The sequence below is a fragment of the Garra rufa genome, chromosome 8 (assembly GCF_049309525.1).
Source record: "Garra rufa chromosome 8, GarRuf1.0, whole genome shotgun sequence".
Lineage (NCBI taxonomy): Eukaryota > Metazoa > Chordata > Actinopteri > Cypriniformes > Cyprinidae > Garra > Garra rufa.
The window spans coordinates 47,662,745-47,681,924 of record NC_133368.1 but is presented as its reverse complement, the minus strand read 5'-3'; the positions used below and the strand labels follow the sequence as shown (position 1 = coordinate 47,681,924).

General features: G+C 33.1%; 1 protein-coding gene across 3 annotated transcripts in view; it reads left to right on the top strand.

The window, feature by feature from the left end:
- The first annotated feature begins 14,301 nt into the window (after nucleotides 1-14,301).
- Nucleotides 14,302-19,180, top strand: part of tanc1b (tetratricopeptide repeat, ankyrin repeat and coiled-coil containing 1b) — a 229,735-nt gene continuing 224,856 nt past the window's right edge. For all 3 annotated transcript variants that reach the window (XM_073845254.1, XM_073845253.1, XM_073845256.1), the window contains exon 1: nucleotides 14,302-14,394. In XM_073845254.1, coding sequence (XP_073701355.1) covers nucleotides 14,337-14,394 — 58 coding nt within the window. In that variant the 5' untranslated portion in view covers nucleotides 14,302-14,336. The remainder of the gene's footprint in view (nucleotides 14,395-19,180) is intronic.

Below are 19,180 nucleotides of genomic sequence, written 5' to 3'. Positions count from 1 at the left end.
TTGGGAAAGGAAACTTTATGACTTTCCACAGAAGGTTGGGTTGAGTTCAAGTGCTTGCAGATCCAGGTCAATCAAGTACGTAAGGCTTTCCAGAGCAAAAACTGACTCTTTTATTTTATTTTGAATTTTATTTTAATTGGAATTATATTTTATTTTGGATTTTATAATTAATTTTAATCTAATTTTAATTAAATTTTTATAAAAAAAATGTAAGTGTGCATCATGTTGTACAAATATTCTAAACTTGCATTTGTTTGCATTTTTAAAAGTGGAGCAATTAAAAGAACCTTTTTTTAAAAATAAAGAACGATGACATTTCGTGTTTAACTCTTGTTGGGATTCAATATAAATAGAATAAATTGACATTTGTGCAATATTTCCATTTTCCGGTTACCCAGACTTCTCGTCCTAGTTTCCCATGGCTGTTTGATGGACTAAAGTAAACCCACATTAAAAACTGTCATTGCTGCTCTTTCCTTTCATGTCATTGTGAATGCTTCACGGCTGTCTAAAGAGCTTAGATGCCGCCTGCTATTGTCTTTTTCTTGCTCATTTCCTGTTTCAAGGTGAAGAATTCTTTCCTCCGTTTGCATTCACCTGTTATCAGGTTCTGGCTATTTTTGTCAATGGACATTAACGGTCCCCTATTAATGTGTCCATTATTCTTACAGTCTCTTTGTATTATAGAAATTTCATCTATTAAATTCTCCATTTCAGAAAAGGATGTCTGTCATTTTCTTGCCGCTAAAGAAGTACTCAGTTTGTGGTCGGGTCATTCTTGTTATGTAGTACTTTTTCAGATAAAGATCTTTCTATTTTGAACTTTGTATTAATAAAAAAAAAAACTTGAAGGAAATTGTACTCAGATGTTTTTAACATAATAATAATAAATGTTTTTGAGCAGCAAATCTATTAGAATATTAGAATGATTTCTGAAGGATCATGTGACTGGAGTAATGATGCTGAAAAATTCAGGTTTGAAATCACAGGAATAAATTAGGTTTTAAAATATATTAAAATAGAAAACAGTTTTTTTAAATAGGAAAAATAATATTACTGTTTTTGCTGTACTAAAAGATGTTTACATATAGTCCACAAGAGAAAATAAGTTGAATTTATATAAATGACCCTGTTCACTTGATTCTTAATACTTTTGAACAGATTTTCTTTTTTTGCCCAAATATCATATTTTTTTTTTATTTAGTACTGTCCTTCAGAAGATAGTTCAAGTTCCCCAGAAGACAAATAAGTTAAAGTTACCCTGATCTTCAAATTCCAAAAGTTTTCATCCCCTAGCATTAATGCATGTTTTTTCTTTCTGAAGCTTCAGTGAGAGTTTGAACCTTCTGTAATAGTTGCATATGAGTCACTCAGTTGTCCTCAGTGTGAAAAGATGCATCTCAAAATCATACAGTCATTGTTGGAAAGGGTTCAAATACACAAAACTTCTAGAAACTTTTAGAAATTCAACTATTATTTTCTCTTGGGGACTATATGTAAACATCTTTTATGTGAAAGGTCAGGTCAGTACTAAATAAAAATCAACATGCATTTTCTATGATCCCTCTTATTTTGGTAAAATAAGGTGTATGTAAACTTTTGACTTCAGCTGTACCTTCCTAAAACCTGCAGAGACCCATAGATGGGCACATGAAAAAGCAGTGTTTAATAGGAGTGACCCGGTCACACAAGCAGGCCTGACTCTGTTGGTTTTGTGGTTGTCATGACGCTGGAAACGGACTCTGTGGAATCATTCATGTCGAATAGCTCATTGAAAAGAGTTGCTTGGAGAGTGAGAGAATGAAAAAGTGTGTAAATAAGTGGATCTTGGCGGCGGTTTGAGATTGACCTGCTGTAATTGTGAGAGTCTGGAGGACTCATCTGCACTCTTACGGTTCAGTGTGTGAGTGGAACGAGCCAGAGGCGATCGGCAGAACAATGCCACGTCCGCTTTCTGCGCTCCGCAGATGCTACCGTCAACACTTCAACCTGCTATTGTATAGCCGTATAGTGTGTTTTTAAGGTGGGGTAGAAATGTCACAAGGTGGAAACAAGATATTTGGCTATTCTGGACTAGTTAGAAACGAGTTTATCACAGGTGTCTTTAAAAACCCAGGGAAAAACAACTTTAGTTATACAGTTTTTCTCCGAGATTCTAAAATACACAGTAATGAATAAACTGTGAAATATGGTATGTTTTCCACAGGGCTGCACTAATATAAAAATTCTATCCAATTTGGGTGTGCGATAATGAATAAATAAATAGTAAGTCTCTGTATTTTTTTTCTCTTAAAAAAGAACATGCACAGTAGTTTGTCTTTGTCGAATCAATGTCGTGATGCTTTAGTGAATTTAGGCATAAGAACATTTGAAATAAAAATGTAAATAAAACAAAGATGATTAAACTATGCTTTTACAAAAAATGTACTACAGTTTTTTTTATTATTTGTGAAAATGACGTAAGTGAATGAGTGAATATTGCTTCAAAATAAGTCCTACACCAATTTTTTTTATATAAATATGGATAAATATGGATGACAGTGATAGTTAAGAAATGGTTGTCTTAAAGAGGTAAATATTTCATATAACCTAACTAGTTAGGGTTAGTTAACTAGGTTAATTTAGGTAGATGGCAGAAGTCATTTACAACCATAGAAATAGTCAAAAATTAAACAATTAAGACATCCACAATTAAAAATTCATTATTGGCTGATAAATATCCAACATTTTTGTTATACATTTTGTTTTATTTTATTTTATTTTCAAAAATACAACTCAATAATGGTTCAACATTCAACCTGCTGATAAATATCCAACATTTTTGTTATATGTGTCTTAATTTTGTCGTATTTAGTCGTATTTTGTGTTATTTTGTTTTAAATAGGACAACTCAATACCAGCTCAAAATTCAGTACCAGTTAATAATACCCATTATTTTATTTTTAGTCGTATTAAGTCAGATTTTATCGTATTTTTGTTTTCAAAAAACTCAAACTCATTACCAGCCAATAAATATTAATCATTTTTGTTATATGTCTAATTTATTTAATTTATTTTTGTCATATTTAGTCGTAATTATTTGCTGATACATATCCAACATATGTGTGTTTTATTTTATTTTATTTGTTGTATTTAGTTTTTAAAAAGGACAACTCAATACCAACATTCAATACCAGCTGAGTAATATCCATCATTTTTGTTATATGTGTCTAATTTTTTTTAAATTTTTTTTTTGTATTTATTCGTAATTAATTGTAGGGGTGGGCGATATGACCTAAAATTAATATCACGGTATTTTTCATCTTTTGAACGGTGACGGTATAATATCACGGTATTATGTTCCTGGTCTTGATCAGAAGATCACAAATATTGTCTCTTTTCTAGAGCGATACTCTCAGAGCCCTTTCTGTTTTAGAGTGCCATCTTTCAACTACCTTTTGGTCATTGAAACGGTCCAACTCAGGCCCTTCAATGCTGACAAATAAGAGTTGGTGGAGTGAATCCACTGAGATGTGGCTTCTCCAGTCAAGTCAATTTGCTTCAATGAACTGAAACCCCTGTGAGGTAGTGCCAATAGTTCAGCAAGTAATAATCATCAGCAAGATTTCTGTCTTTATTTGTATAGTGTTGTCCATAAAAATGAGGCTCAGAGGTGCCATGAGTGCAATCAAATCTATAAATTCATGTTGAGATTAGTTTTTTTTTAAATAAAATTTGGAATACACAAGTATTTAAGATTTCAATAACTGAAAGGATCTGCCAGCAGGTGGCGGCAAGACGCTGAAATTAATTACTGAATCGTATTGTTCATTTGATTCGTTTGAACACATGGTTCATTCAAGTGACTCTCTTTATGAATGCGAAATTGAATCATTTCACTAGATTAGTTTAAAAACGCACGTTCACTTATAAACGAAACACCGCTGTGTTTGATTGGAGAACTGCGCATCTTCATTTAAACACAGCGGTGTGACTTATTCCAGAATACATTTTGAAAATGAAACTGAGCAAAATCGGGTATAGTGTTATTCTCAGTAATGTAAGTCACTTAATAATAACTTCTTGTTTATTTAACGTAGTAAATTAATATCTCATTTACAAACTCCCATAAAATTATTAAAAGCTGTCCCTCATCTTAGTTTGCGATATCACAAAACTCTATCTTAATCAAATACGCTCTCTCTGTACTGCAATCAATCTCTTATTTACTCTCTCTACACACTTTGTTGATAGAAGGAATCGTGAGATATGTCTGTGATACATTACTGTGCTGTGAACCTAGACGGGTCGGTCGGCGTTTGGCTTTCCGGTGCATTTAGAACTTACACAACAGGAACAAAGCAGCGATCGTATTTATCTCCGCCATGGTCGATCGCGCCTTGTTATTCGCGCGAGTGATGGGAAAACCTCCCGCGGATAAACTAGTGAGTGACGCCATGCGCATGGTGTGAACGCACCGACTGTATGTGCGCACGTAATTGACAAACGGTCACAGGCAAATTAAACTTAGGTGTAGCTTATTATTTAGAATTAGCTATTATTGATGTAAATGCAGCCGTTCAAGGCACATAATTGATTTATTACGGTATTGACGGTATTAGAAAATCCATGTCGTGGCGCAATGTCACACCGGTGTTAACTATGATACCGGTGTACCGCCCACCCCTAATTAATTGTATTTATTTTAAAGGATACCTCAATACTGGCACTACATTCAGTACAAGCTACTAAATATCCAGCATTTTTGTTATGTGCATAATTTCTTTCTTTATTTTTTATTTTATTGCATTGCTTTTTATTGCATTTTATTGCATTTTTAGTTGTATTAAGCCATATTTTATTGTATTTTTTATTTTTTTTCCAAAACTCTCTACTGGTTAAACATTCAACACCAGCTGATAAATTTCCAATGTTTTTGTTATATGTCTAATTGTTTTTAATTTAATTTATTTTAATTTCATTTAATTAACATTATATTATTTTATTTTACTTTGTCGTATTTTATTTTATTTAGTCGTATTTTTTTGATTTAGTCGTATTTAATTTTATTTATTATTTATTTATTATTTATATCCAACATTTTGTGTCTAATTTATTTTTTATTTTTTTGTATTTTGTTTATTTTTAATGAAATATTACTGACAACTCTGTGAAAAAGCAACTTCTGAGCAGTAACATCAGATTTTACACACCGTGGCACTTTCAAAATACTTCTTGTGGTTGTGTAAGGAAAACCTGTTTGAAAACAGTTAATTTTCCCATTCTTTTTGCCACCACTAGCGATACTAAAATGACACATTTCACTTTTAGGGTGCTTTCCTTTGCTCTGCTGTTTAGTGACTTTCAGGGTCTCTGTGGCTGCTTCAGTCTGTAATGGGGTGCTGAGAGGCCCACCAAGGGTCGGCTTTAGAGAGATAAAGCAGATAACTGAGTCATTGGAGCAGCAAGACCCCCTTTAGAACGAGAGTGAGATAAAGCAGCTTTATAGAGCCCAGACTACCTATAACCCTGCCATATGCTTCTTCCCATGGAGATAGTCTGGTGGAACTGCCCTGAGACGTTTTTTTTCCATTCCTCAGGACATGGTATCTTCATCTTGCACGCTTGAGATTGTTTTGCTGCAGTCTTTGTTCAGTCAGAGTGCCACATGTTGATTTCATTTCACTCCTGGGTCGGATCAGATGTGAGGGAAGTGATGACAGGACATGTGGACCTCTCGCTATCAGTCTTCAGACCCCTCAGAAACTCCTGACCTTGAATCTGCTCTGGAACCAGTGATTGACCAGGGCAGAGTTGTTATAGTTAACTAAAACTAAGCAGTGTAAAATAAGTTTGTATTGTTGTATTGGTGCATATAATTGAAAAAAATAAAATTCTAATACTCCTTATGATAAAAAACACTGGGGAAAAACGTGGCTGGATTATTTTTACATTTGAGCTATATTTTACTTTTTGAATTTATTAGCGTTGCACGATATACCGGTACTAAAAAGGTATCATGATACCCTGGTTTTAAAAACGGTACGATTCTGCATTTTACTAGTAACGGTACTTTAAGAATGCATTTTGATAAGAGCTGTATTTCCTGAGGAAAACAGTTTATTTAGGGCTTTATATTTTTACCACGAAGCGGAATACAAGGACGGAATCACGGGATCCATTCATAGAAATGGAATTTACTGTATAACATGGAATATCACGGAATTTGCCTTTTAAATATGAATCCTGCATGTTTTGTGCATCTCTGTATGAATGATAGCGCAGAGTTTTGTTTACTACACACATATTAAAGTGCATGTGACACTCGCTGTGTTTTTTTAGCCTCTGCCACCTCAATATAGGAGTACATAAACATAATCTCTAGAACTGCTGTGAGAGTCAGTCCATGAGAATTTTATCGTTACTTTTGAAAAAAAAAAAAACATTGTCATATCATATACAACAAGAAACGTAAAGGTCTTCACAGCAACACATCAATATAAAAGTTTGGTTAAACTTGAAATATTATTTAATGTAGTGATAGTGCTACTACTACTACTAATAAAACAATATTTAAGGAATATTTACCAGAAAAATTATTTTCCAGAATTTAATATGTCAAATTTTTTTTATTTATTTTGTATTTTATTGCATTTTATTGCATTTTATTTTTTAGTCGTATTAAGTCATATTTTATTGTATTTTGTTTTTAAAAATTCTATACCGGCTCAACATTCAATACCAGCTGATAAATGTTCTATATTTTGTTATATGCGTCTAATTTATTTTATTTTATTTTATTTTATTTACTTCTGAGCAGTAACATAATTTTGCTCCTGAAGATTTTGCTGTTTGTTGAAGATATTGCTCTTTGTTTGGTCGACCTGTCAACATCTTGTGGTTGTGTGAAGAAAACATGTTTGAAAACAGTTAATTTAGCAGTTCTTTTTGCCACCACTAGCAGTACTAAAATGACATACTATTTCTGTAAAAAAAAAAAAGAATAAATAAATGATATAATAAATGAATTCTTTATAAAATCTAATTAATGTTTATAAATTAATTAGACATGCTTATGATTATCAAAATTTAGTGAAACTATTAAAATGTAATCAAGAAAATAAAACAGAAAAAACAGATTCACAGAATTTGATAAAAATAAAACTGAATTCGAGAAAAATAATAAAATGTATTTCATAGGGCCTTAAATTTAATTTTTTTTAAATTTTAATAAATTTTCCTGTGTAGTGCCACTGGGATGTGATTTTTTATTATTATTATTATTTTTTAAAGCAGTATGAAATGCTTTTTTAACAGATAAAATAACTGTAACCTCCATTTGGATCATCTATTATTCAGTTACTTTTCCTGTTGTTTTTGTCGTAGTTTTGTCGTCTATATTTTTGGTTCAGTAGCCGTATCAAAATATTTTAGTCAGGTATCGTATCAAAGTCAACATTTTGGTATTGTGATAACACTAGAATCTACTGTCTTTTTTGTTTAATGAATTCACCTTTTCATTTTTAAGAGTATTCTAAGTTAGATGTGTAAATATCAAAGGTTGTCAAAAGGCTGAAAAATAACCCAAGATATGCATATGTCGCATATGTTGCCCAGGTCTTCTTATACAGATTGTAAAGGTGGCAGAATTCCTGTTCTCTCATCTCATCCATTTCAGAGCTTCATGAATCTGGCTGCTGCAGTTTTGCTTGTATAGCTGCTGCCTCAGAGATGGATGGAGTGAGAGAGCTTGTCTGGAATGAGACGTGCTGCTGTAATCGTTTGCATGTGCTGCATTTGAGTCTTTTAGGAGGTTCACTTCACTCTCCTTTAACAGGAATAACAGCCAGGATGGAAAAACTCAAATGCAGACAGATCACAGATCAAAGTTTGTCTTGAGTGTGTTTTGATAAATTATTATGAAGATATAATCCACATAAACAAGCAGTTGAGTTTATTTTTCATTTTATTTTATGTAATACTTAATAGCAGTCTATATAGCAGTGATGTGATTTTTCAGTATTTTCCTACCTAAAAAGTAAAACCCATATAAATTGCATAAATCTGTGAAAATAAAAAACAAAAATGTTTGTAATTTTACTTTTGTTCTCTAAAAGAATAACATTAATAATAACAATTATATTAATATTTTATTATAAAATAGGTTGTAGTATTTTTTTAAATGCTTAATTTTTAGAGATGCTCCGATCAGCATTTTTGGTGGCCGATTACCGATCACCAAGATCATGATCTGCCAATTGCCGATCACTGCCGATCACAGAATGGCAGGGGAATGGGAATCTTTGATCAATAATCTAGCAGAGTTTGCACCATTTGTAGAAATGAAACTAACTCTGAATTAACTATATTGAAAAGAAAAACTGTAGAAATAGGCTACAGTCAAGATCTTGAAGAAACACCAAGTTAGGGTTGTAGACGATAGTATCATGTATCGACGATAGTTAGAGATATCGGCAGTTGCTGATGCTGGTCCTTTGCTGGTTTATGCTGACCTTGTTGCTGGTCAAGGACCAGCATAAACCAGCAAAAGAACCAGCATGAACCAGCAAAGGACCAGCATAAACCAGCATCCCAGCACCAAAACATACCTAACCAGCATATGCTGTTTTTTTTTCAGCAGGGTTTGACGATAACAAGACGATTATTATTATTATCCGTAAAAAAGGCGCCTAACTTTAGCGATGCAGTGCAGAGAGTCGGTTCTAGGATGCTTCAGAAACTGTGGCATAGAGTGGCCACGTCGAAACCGAAACTAAACTTAAACTTCTCCGCCAAAACTAGTCAGTGCTCTGTACACGACTTCATGCCCAATAACAAGACTACCCTTACAAAACTAATAAAGAATTTAGTACTCATGTTGCATGTTGCCACTGGTAAGCTCCGCTCTGCTGTTGTTTACCTGTGCGCCGTGCATGCACGTGTGAAAAAGTCCCGCCTGTAATTTACGTCAAGTGATCGGCTTTTTTGATCGGCGCTTTTGGGGTTCGCCGATCAAGCTATTTTTAGCCAATATCGGACGATCATGATCGGTGGCCGATCAATCGGAGCATCACTATTAATTTTACATTTCAATTGTAAAATACGTATAATAATAATATTTTTATTATAACATATATTGTATAATAATACTGTATTATTATTATTAGTGCAGTCAAATGATAAATTGCGATAAATTGCATCCACAATAAAAGTTTTTGTTAACATATACATACTCTGTATATTTATTATGTATATATAAAACACACACATGCATTGTACAGTCGTGGCAAAAAGTTTTCACAAAGTTTGCTGCTCAACTGCTTTTAGATCTTTGTTTCAGTTGTTTCTGCGATGTACTGAAATATAATTAAAAGCACTTCATACGTTTCAAAGGCTTTTATCGACAATTACATGACATTTATGCAAAGAGTCAGTATTTGCAGTGTTGGCCCTTCTTTTTCAGGACCTCTGCAATTGGACTGGGCATGCTCTCAATCAACTTCTGGGCCAAATCCTGACTGATAGCAACCCGTTCTTTCATAATCACTTCTTGGATTTTGTCAGAATTAGTGGGTTTTTGTTTGTCCACCCGCCTCTTGAGGATTGACCACAAGTTCTCAATGGGATTAAGATCTGGGGAGTTTCCAGGCCATGGACCCAAAATTTTAACGTTTTGGTCCCCGAGCCACTTAGTTATCACTTTTGCCTAATGGCACGGTGCTCCATCTTGCTGGATAATGCATTGTTCTTCACCAAACTGTTGTTGGATTGTTGGAAGAAGTTGCTGTTGGAGGGTGTTTTGGTACCATTCTTTATTCATGGCTGTGTTTTTGGGCAAAATTGTGAGTGAGCCCACTCCCTTGGATGAGAAGCAACCCCACACATGAATGGTCTCAGGATGCTTTACTGTTGGCATGACACAGGACTGATGGTAGCGCTCACCTTTTCTTCTCCGGACAAGCCTTTTTCCAGATGCCCCAAACAATCGGAAAGAGGCTTCATCAGAGAATATGACTTTGCCCCAGTCCTCAGGGGCAAAGTCAACTGATCGAATCCCTGATATAGATTTTAACAGCATTAATTAGCCTTGGTTGATTTTATTTTGTGCATATAGCAACACCTTTATACATTAAAAGTTGTGTACTGTTAAGTTAATTAATGCATTAGTTCATGTAAAATTGATGCAAGTGGGATTAATAGTGGAAGCAGAATCTGTATAATTAATCTATATAATATATGATCTAATCACAAAACTAGTCTTAAGTAGCACGGGTATATTTTTAGCAATTGTCAGCAATACATTGTATGAGTCAAAATTATCGATTTTTTTATGCCAATAATTAGCATATTAAGTAAAGATCATGTTTCATGAAAATATTTTGAAAATTTCCTACCGTAAATATATAAAAACTTATTTTTTAATTAATAATATTCATTGCTAAAAACTTTGTTTGGACATCTTTAAATGAGATTTTCTCAATATTTTTTTGCACCCTCAGATTTTAGATTTTCAAATAGTTGTGTCTCTGAACTCTGAGATTTTTGTTTCATAAGACTTGTGCTGTGAAAGCTGTCAGCAATAATATTCAACCTTATTTACGGCCTTTATTTGTACTCTTTGACCCTTGCAAGTTAAACACAACAACAAAGTTGCCCGCAGATGCTTGTTTTCGGCCGGATAAGCAGTGTGAACCCAATTTGTTTACCTCTTGTGGGGTCCGGTGTTTCTTTTTAACTTCATTTCTGTACTGCATGTCGTGGGTCTCTCTCCTCAACTTTTGACTTCTCACTCTGGATGAGGCCACAGCAGGCCTTCTCCATCCAAGAGCTGCGATCAATGTGGATTGGACCGCCCGCTCGTCTCCTGGGGAGGGACCTGCAGGCTTTTTTCATGCTTGATCTGAATTCTGTGGAGTCTGCTGTGAGTTCAGCACGGCTCCAGATTCAGACCCCTCACCTTGTCTCGTCTCATCTGAACAGAGCTGTCAGGCACACTTTATATTTCACTCTTCTAGTCTTTGGAGAAAGGCTGTTTTCTCAGAGGAGGGGATTGGAATATCATTTGTAGTACAGAAATGAATCACATTGAACAAAATATGAGTATGAGCAAATAGTGTGTGAACTGTAGAGCATTAGTTTTTCTATTGAAAAGAAATACAACTGTGTTAAAAATAATGTTGCACATACCTGATGTGTTTATATTCAGTCAGTGTTTAATTTTTAATTTACAATGTTTAATTTACACAAACTAGCTGCAAGATGCACGATATGAATCTTGTTTTTGCCACAAGATTAAAACATAGAAAAATGTCATTGCAACTTTTTATCTAACAATTCAGCACTGGTTTGATTCCAATCGGGCAAAAAAATAATAGATCGGACCAGTTCACAAAAGTATTTATTTATTTTTTTTTTTTAATCTATTAAACACGGAAATTTCATCAGGCTCACGTTTTGTCAAGCATGCGTCTTGTCCAGTGTGAGCCAAGGATTGCACTTGAGCCTGTGACTGATGGTTTAGGACTTATGAGTGATTTCATACTTTTGATCGCTGTAGCGCCACCGTCAGGCCGATTGGGGCGAGCCTTGGTGACGTTGTCGGCGGTGTGTGAGTACTACCATCCCTCCAAGTTTCAAGTCTCTACGACTTACGGTTTGGTCTGCATGATCAGTTTTACATAGAGATTGCTGTTCTTTGACCATTCTAACAATTACAATAGGCTTTTGGTGCTACATTCTTTAAACCCTAATGATTATAAAAAAATACAATAAACTGAATCTAAAAAAAGATCTAATCTCAGAATTCAGAGAAAAAAGTTAGAATTGTGAGATATAAACTCATCTTTCGAAAAAAAGGTCAAAATAGATGATGTAAACTTGCAGTTGCAAAAATGTCAAAGTCAGACTCTCAATAATATTCATAATTTGCAATTGTGAGATACAAATTCGCAATTCTAAGAAAAAAAGTTTACAATGTTAAGTTTACAGTGCTGAAACAGTCTAACCTGATAAATGAACGTGTTGTAATGCGTTTGACCTATGTTGCTAATTTTGCAGTAAGAACATGCAAGAGGTGAGTGAGCCTCAGTGCTATCATGACAAGTGGCACGAGAAGCCCAAGTTCAGCCGTTTAGCATCAATTATATGTGGAATGCTGGGAATCCAACAGCTTGTTTTCCGGAATAACAAGATAGCGGAGCAGAGCCGCTCTGTGCAAATATTGAAGAATTCTTTCCATGCCGGCCCACCGACAATCACACATTACAGTGGGTGGACTGTGGGAAAAATCCCAGAATTTGGCCAAATGGAGATATAAAATATACAAGAAGATATTTAGATTATGTTCTTTTTTTTATACATTATTTTTTTTAGTACTATGAGCACTTCTGCCCCTGTGGACCTTAAGAAAATAAACACTCTTAAAATGCACTCTTGTCACACACTCTTTTATTTTATTTGTCTATTTATAATGTGGACATACTGTACATACATTACACATTAATTCTGTCTTGTCTTTTTGGCTCTAAAGCATCTTTAAATATCAACTGATAACATTCTATGACAATGACATTTGGTAAAATGTTTTACATTTGCATTTATTCATTTAGCAGATACTTTCATCCAAAGTGACTTGCAAATGAGGATGCAACAAGCCATTTCATTTAATTCGTCATAATTGTTCTTAATTGGAAATTATGTACACTGCCAGTCAAAATTTTTACTATTTGAAATAACTGTTTTCTATTTGAATATATTAAAAAATGCAATTTATTCCTTTGATTTCAAATCTGATTTTTTTGCATTATTACTACAGTCACATGATCCTTAGGAAATCATTCTACTATTCAGATTTTCTGCTCAAAAAAATTCTTATTATTATTTTTATTGTAAAAACTGCTGAATAGAATTTTCTTTCAGATTTCTTTGTTGACTTATCTGAAATAGAAATATTTATTAACATTATAAATGTCTTTATCATTATTGCTAAACAAAAGTATCTGAAAATAAATTAAATTTCAAAATGTATTCAAATTGAAAGCAGTTATTTTAAATAGTAAAATATTTACAGTATTTCTGCTTTTGCTGGATTTTGGATCAAATAAATGCAGGCTTGGTGAGCAGAAGAGTCTTCATAATTGATATTAACCTTATTATTTGTAAGTTTTTTTTTCTTCTATAAACCCTATGTTTCATCTTAAGCTCCTTATTAACACTGTTTTCTTGGTAAATTAGTACATTAATTGAATTAAACAGAATTGTTGATTATCTTGAAAATGATGCCACAACTGAATGACTTTCAGAATTTGTCTAAAATTACATTTTCCAGCATTTTCACAACAAATATTGACATGGTTTGTGTTTAAGGTTGTTTATTTTAGTTTTTTGTCTAGATTATCATAGTTTTATCATAAATATTAATATTTTAAGACTGAAAACATTTAAAAACATTTGACAAGTTACAAAAGTAAACCATGAATGCATGTTAAAAGCTTTCTACACTGAAAAAAAAATGTGTGTTTTTGAATATAGGTTGGGAATAAAGTGTTTTAAAGATTATTTGAGTACTTTGACAAGAAAATGTTTCTGATATTTTTAGTGATATTTTTTGCTTTATAAAAAAAAAACAATATTACTGTTTATAATATCTTTATGCCTTACAGTTGATATTGGCAGATTAGAGCTGAGTAATGATATACACAACCAGTCAAAAGTTTGGACACACTTGACTCTTAGTCAAATATTAAGCATTTAAAAAAACAGTACAATATATTTTTTATTTTATTTAAATTTATTTGATTGTATTTGATTTGATTTGATTTAACTTGATTTGGTTTGATTATATTTTTTATTTTTTAAATACAAATTGTGCCAAGGAATGATTCTCAGTTTGTTTTAAAGAAAAACATTTGTTTTTCCATGGGAAAAAATCCTTAACTTCAGTTTTTCTTAAAAAAAACAACAAAAACAAACAAAAAACCAACTGAGAATCATACAATTTGTATTTTAAAATAAAATAAAATAAAATAAAATAAAAAAATATATATTGTATTGTTTTTTTTATTTTATTTTTTATAATACAAGCAATGTGACCTCAATTAAAGAAATCTATACTGTAAATCTGTGAGTTTTAATAAAAATCATCCCGTGGGAAGTTAGAGAGCATGTAGTCAAAAAAAAAAAAAAACACTAACATACAGTATGTATTTCAAAGAATTTTCTCTCAGGTGGCTTGTAACTCTAGACTGCAAGATCTTCCGATTTTACCAAAACCAACTGCGTTACGAACCTGCTGCTTCATGTGAAAAATCTCTCGTGTTTCCACAGCGTAGTCGTGAAGGGATTCCTGGAGTCACGCCATGTTCAAGGCCGTGCTGAAGAAGAGCAGAGATGGTGGGAAAAACAAGAAGGATGCAGGTATGAACAGCTTGGAAATGACATTTTTTTTTACAGATGACATCTTGCTTTTGAATGAGTGGTTTTGCAACTAATTTGTTGATTCACACAACACAAAGCTCATCAGAAGATAATAGTCATGTAAATATGTGCTAATTGAGGCGATACATGAATGAGATCGCTTGGGGAAGCCTGAGGTTCGGCTGATGTCGTCATGTGGCTGATATGCATCAGAGATCTGTCAGCATGTAGCTGATCAAAGTGTGGGATTTATTTACTGGGATTTATGATGTGGTTTTTGGTTTATGGCACTGTTGTGGAAACAGGTGTGCAGGAGCGCTGAACGCTCCGGGAGAATTAGGAGGAGATGTGTGTGTATGTGTACACTTGAATTCCCTGGGATAATGGGATGTTGCTATGGAAATATTTATGGTGATTTGGCCTCAACAGGAGAGCATGAGTTAAGATTGAAGATCCAAACACAGCGGCTCTGCTCAAAACCTTGTGAGATGTCTATGTAGGCAGCATTTTAAAGAACATTAAAGGAGTAGTTCACTTTCAGAACAAAAATTTACAGATAATGTACTCATCCCCTTGTCATCCAAAATGTTCATGTCTTTCTTTCTTCAGTCGTAAGGATTTAAGTAAAACATTTCAGGATTTCTCTCCATATAATGGACTTCTATTATGCCCCCGAGTTTGAACTTACAAAATGCAGCTTCAAACGGCTCTAAAGCATCACAGCCGAGGAAAGAAGGGTCTTATCTAGCAAAATGATGGGTTATTTTCTAAAAAAAAAAAAAAAAAAGACAATTTATATACTTTTTAACCACAAATGCTCATCTTGTTTAGTTTGGCAAGACGAGCGTTTGAGATTAAAAAGTATATAAGTAGTAAATGTTTTTAGAAAATAACCAGTCGGTTCGCTAGATAAGACCCTTCTAATCTTTCGTCATTTGTGTAAAAACAAATTGAAATGTTAATGTTCAATGTTTTTGCTCACTTCAGTGTTTTATTTAGATAATTGCAATTTTATTATTTTAAAAATTTATAAAAATTATAGATAAAAAATAACCAGTCAAAAGTTTTGTAATATTTAAAGATGTTTAGGGCTGCAACAACGAATCGATAAAATCGATAAAAATCGATTACTAAAAGCGTTGGCAACGAATTTCATAATCGATTCGTTGTGTCGCGCGACGCAGAGACATTTGGTTGTTATTATATATATTTAAAAAAAATTGAGCGCAGAGCGGAGTGGACACATTCGGTCTCTCTCCCGCACTGATGCCAGCAGAGTTCGGCACCTCATAAGCTGTGTTTCCATCCAAAAATGCGAATTTAACTTATGCGCAAAACTGGAACATTTGAGCATAAAGCACCGTTTCTACATTATATATATATGCTGCCCCGATTTATATCAAACATGTTTGATATTTAAACCTACTTTGGCTAGCGTACTTTCACAGCAGCCAATGCTCGATCGCAAAACAGCTGGTGTATGGGTCGTTGGATAGTGGAGATGGAGAAAACTACTTCTATAGTTTTTGTAACACTGTCTGTCTGTATAATGTGTCGAAAACATACCACAACCGTAAGGAGAAAGAGGAGCTCTGCTGAGGTGAAATCGTCTCAGTTTTGAATAGGGCTGTGACGGTGCTGGCACGTTGTTTTTTTATATATAGCCTACACTTCAGTCAGCTAACAAGCAGCCTAAAAACGCTAAAATAAATCAAAGAAATAATATATTTAATCAAGAAAGTAGCCTAAGAATATTATATAGGTTATTAAACAAACATTCCTTGTAAAAATGTCCGACAGCTCATCAATTTTTGGCCGACTGAATTTCCAGTCCGACTGTCTTTTTTTCTCTTTCTCTTCCTCATTACACAGCTGCTGATTTTAATAGCAAAGTGATTACATTTATTTTCGTTCCTTTAGTTTATAAAGTTAATTTAGAGATATATTTGGAACACTTTTTGTTTGTTAAATTCAAGTTTTTGTTTTTTAAAGTTATACCTAGCAAACAGCGGCATACAGATCAAAAGCCTGCTTAATTCATCGCGATTTAAATTAAAATCCATTGATATAAAAAACTTAAAACATATCACAATATTAGTTTAATCATTCAATCAATATAAATCCAAAGTTTGTGCGGAGAGAAGCGCGCTTTGCAGCGCATGGAGACGCCAGTGCAATGTGGAATTTCTTTTTTGCTCATAAAGGTAAGAGTAATTTACCACCCGGGCCGGAACTGTAAAGGGTCTACCTTAGTTTGTGTGTACTAACAGTATCAACAAAATGTGCTCTTAAAAGAAAATAAACAGAATACGCTTGATATCTTTGGTTTAAACAGGAGCGCTACACAATAATTAACCGAAACCCAGGTAATTGCCTCACAAACACAATATCTATAGAAAGCTTTAAATTATTATTTTACTATAAAACGAAATAATTAAAATCGAAAACAAAACTCTTTCATTAGCTAATCCATAAAGATGCATTAGGCATTAATGAGCAGATGGCAGGATCGTCAATTTCATCTTTGCAACACTGAATCAGAAAATACTAGTTTATTAATAAGTAATTCGAATATTTTCTTAATTTTTGCCTTGACAGATTCATGGTAATTACTTTTGCTGGGGCTTTGAGGCCAGTTTTGCGTGCATTTGAATGCGGAACTCTTCCAGCTGGTCGCTGCTGATGGCAGGACACTAAACACCGCCATGGCAGAATGAATGTAGCAGAAAGTTAGTCAAGTTATCCCGTTCCAGCGTGCAAAGTCACATGACTTTTTTAATGCGCACTGAGGAAATTAATTTGAGAGGCTTCTTGAGGAGAAATGCCGCAAGTACACCACAGCAAGCCGCTGTCTTGACGGATAGTAATTTTAGTTTATTTAGTCTATATATTTGGCAGATGTAAAGCATACATGTGTATGTTTTTTGTGTTAGTCCATTTTTATTTTATTATTATTATTATAACAGTTCAAGGAGCAACATGTTCGTGCACTTTCTAAAGATTTTAGTTCTGTTTTTGAATAAAGGGTTGTAAATCCCTTTTTTATCCGATTCATCGATTCATCGAAAAAATAATCGACAGATTAATCGATTATTAAAATAATCGTTAGTTGCAGCCCTAAAGATGTTTTATTCTGCTCAAAAAAACATTTTTAATTATATTATGTTAAAAACAGCTGAGTATATTTTTTTAGGTTTCTTTGATGAATAGAAAGTTCAGAAGAACAGCATTTATCTGAAATAAATCTGTTTATCATCACTTTTGATCATTTTAAAGCATCTTAATTAATAAAAACATTAATTTCTCTAATTTACCCCCCCTCCAAAAAAAAAAAAAAAAAAAAAAAAAAAAATAAAAAAAAAAAAAAAATATATATATATATATATATATATATATATATATACTGACTGCAAGGTTTTGAATGGTATAGTGTGTAATGTTACAGAAGCTTTTTATTTCAGATAAATGCTGATCTTTAGATATTTTTATTCATCAAATAATCCTGAAAAAAAATGTATTCAACTAGTTTAAATATTGCTTATAATAATAATAATAATAATAATAATAATAATAATAATAATAATAAATATTTTTAAGAAGCAAATCAGAATATTAGAATGACTTCTGAAGGATCATGTGACTGGAGTAATGATGCTAAAAATTCAGCTTTGATTACAGGAATAAATTACATTTTAACATATTCAAATAGAACACAGTTATTTTCAAAAAAAAATTCTGTTTTTGCTGTACTTTGGATCAAGTAAATAAAGCTTGGTGAGCAGAAAATACTTATTTAAAAAGCATTTAAAATCTTACTGTTCAAAAACTTCTGACTGGTAGTGTATTTCAAAACTCTTCATAACACAAATTTGAAAAGTAGCAAAATGTAAAACAGTAGGTGAGGCATGAGAAATATAAAAATGCATAAATTTGATAAATTTAATAAAAAAGTACTGATAAATAACAGTTAAGTCTAATTAAAACAAATTGTTTTTAATGTTTTTTTTTTATTGTGAGGAGCCCTTTTTTATAATAAATCAGTTATTTTAGGGTACTGTTTCATTTATGATACTACCTTGGAAGGCAGCTGACTATGTAGACAGCATTATGGCTCACTATAAAAATATAGTGAGCAAAGCTACTGGATTCATTCAAATGTCATTCTCTGAGGTCATACTTGTACCTATAGATAACTGACACCTGTAAAATGATAAAAGCACATTCAGGTGAGGTCATTACTTCTGTTTTGTGCTTTGTTGCTGTCCAGAGCGGATTTTATAGCTTAAAAGCTTCATTTCAAATCAGGCTGTGGCATGTTAGCTATGACTGAAGTGTCTTTTGTGAATAAAGACTTTTACTTTTGTGCCAAGCTGCTGGCACACAACTAGAGATGAAAGGGATTGTGGAACTCTCAGCTGATTGGCTCAGAATACTGTAGCTCCGCCTCCCAGGTGGCTTTCTAATGTGATTGATAGATTCGTTTATTTCTTGACAATTTATGTGGTTGTCACTCCTGTAAGTGGTTGATTGTTCATCATAAATTAAACTTTTATTATTTGTAAAGTGATGTCACCTGTGGAGATTCATCCAAGTAATTCATCATGCAATTTGTTTTTGATCATAATCCTTTTTTTTTGATTAGTCACGCAGCCCTATTCAAATGTGTGTGAAGAATATGTTTGCTATACTGTCTTTGAGATCATGTACGCATCTCTGTCTGTGCTTCATCAACTAATGACATCACTGGCAATCCATCATGGGGCCCTTGAAACCTCTTATGACAACA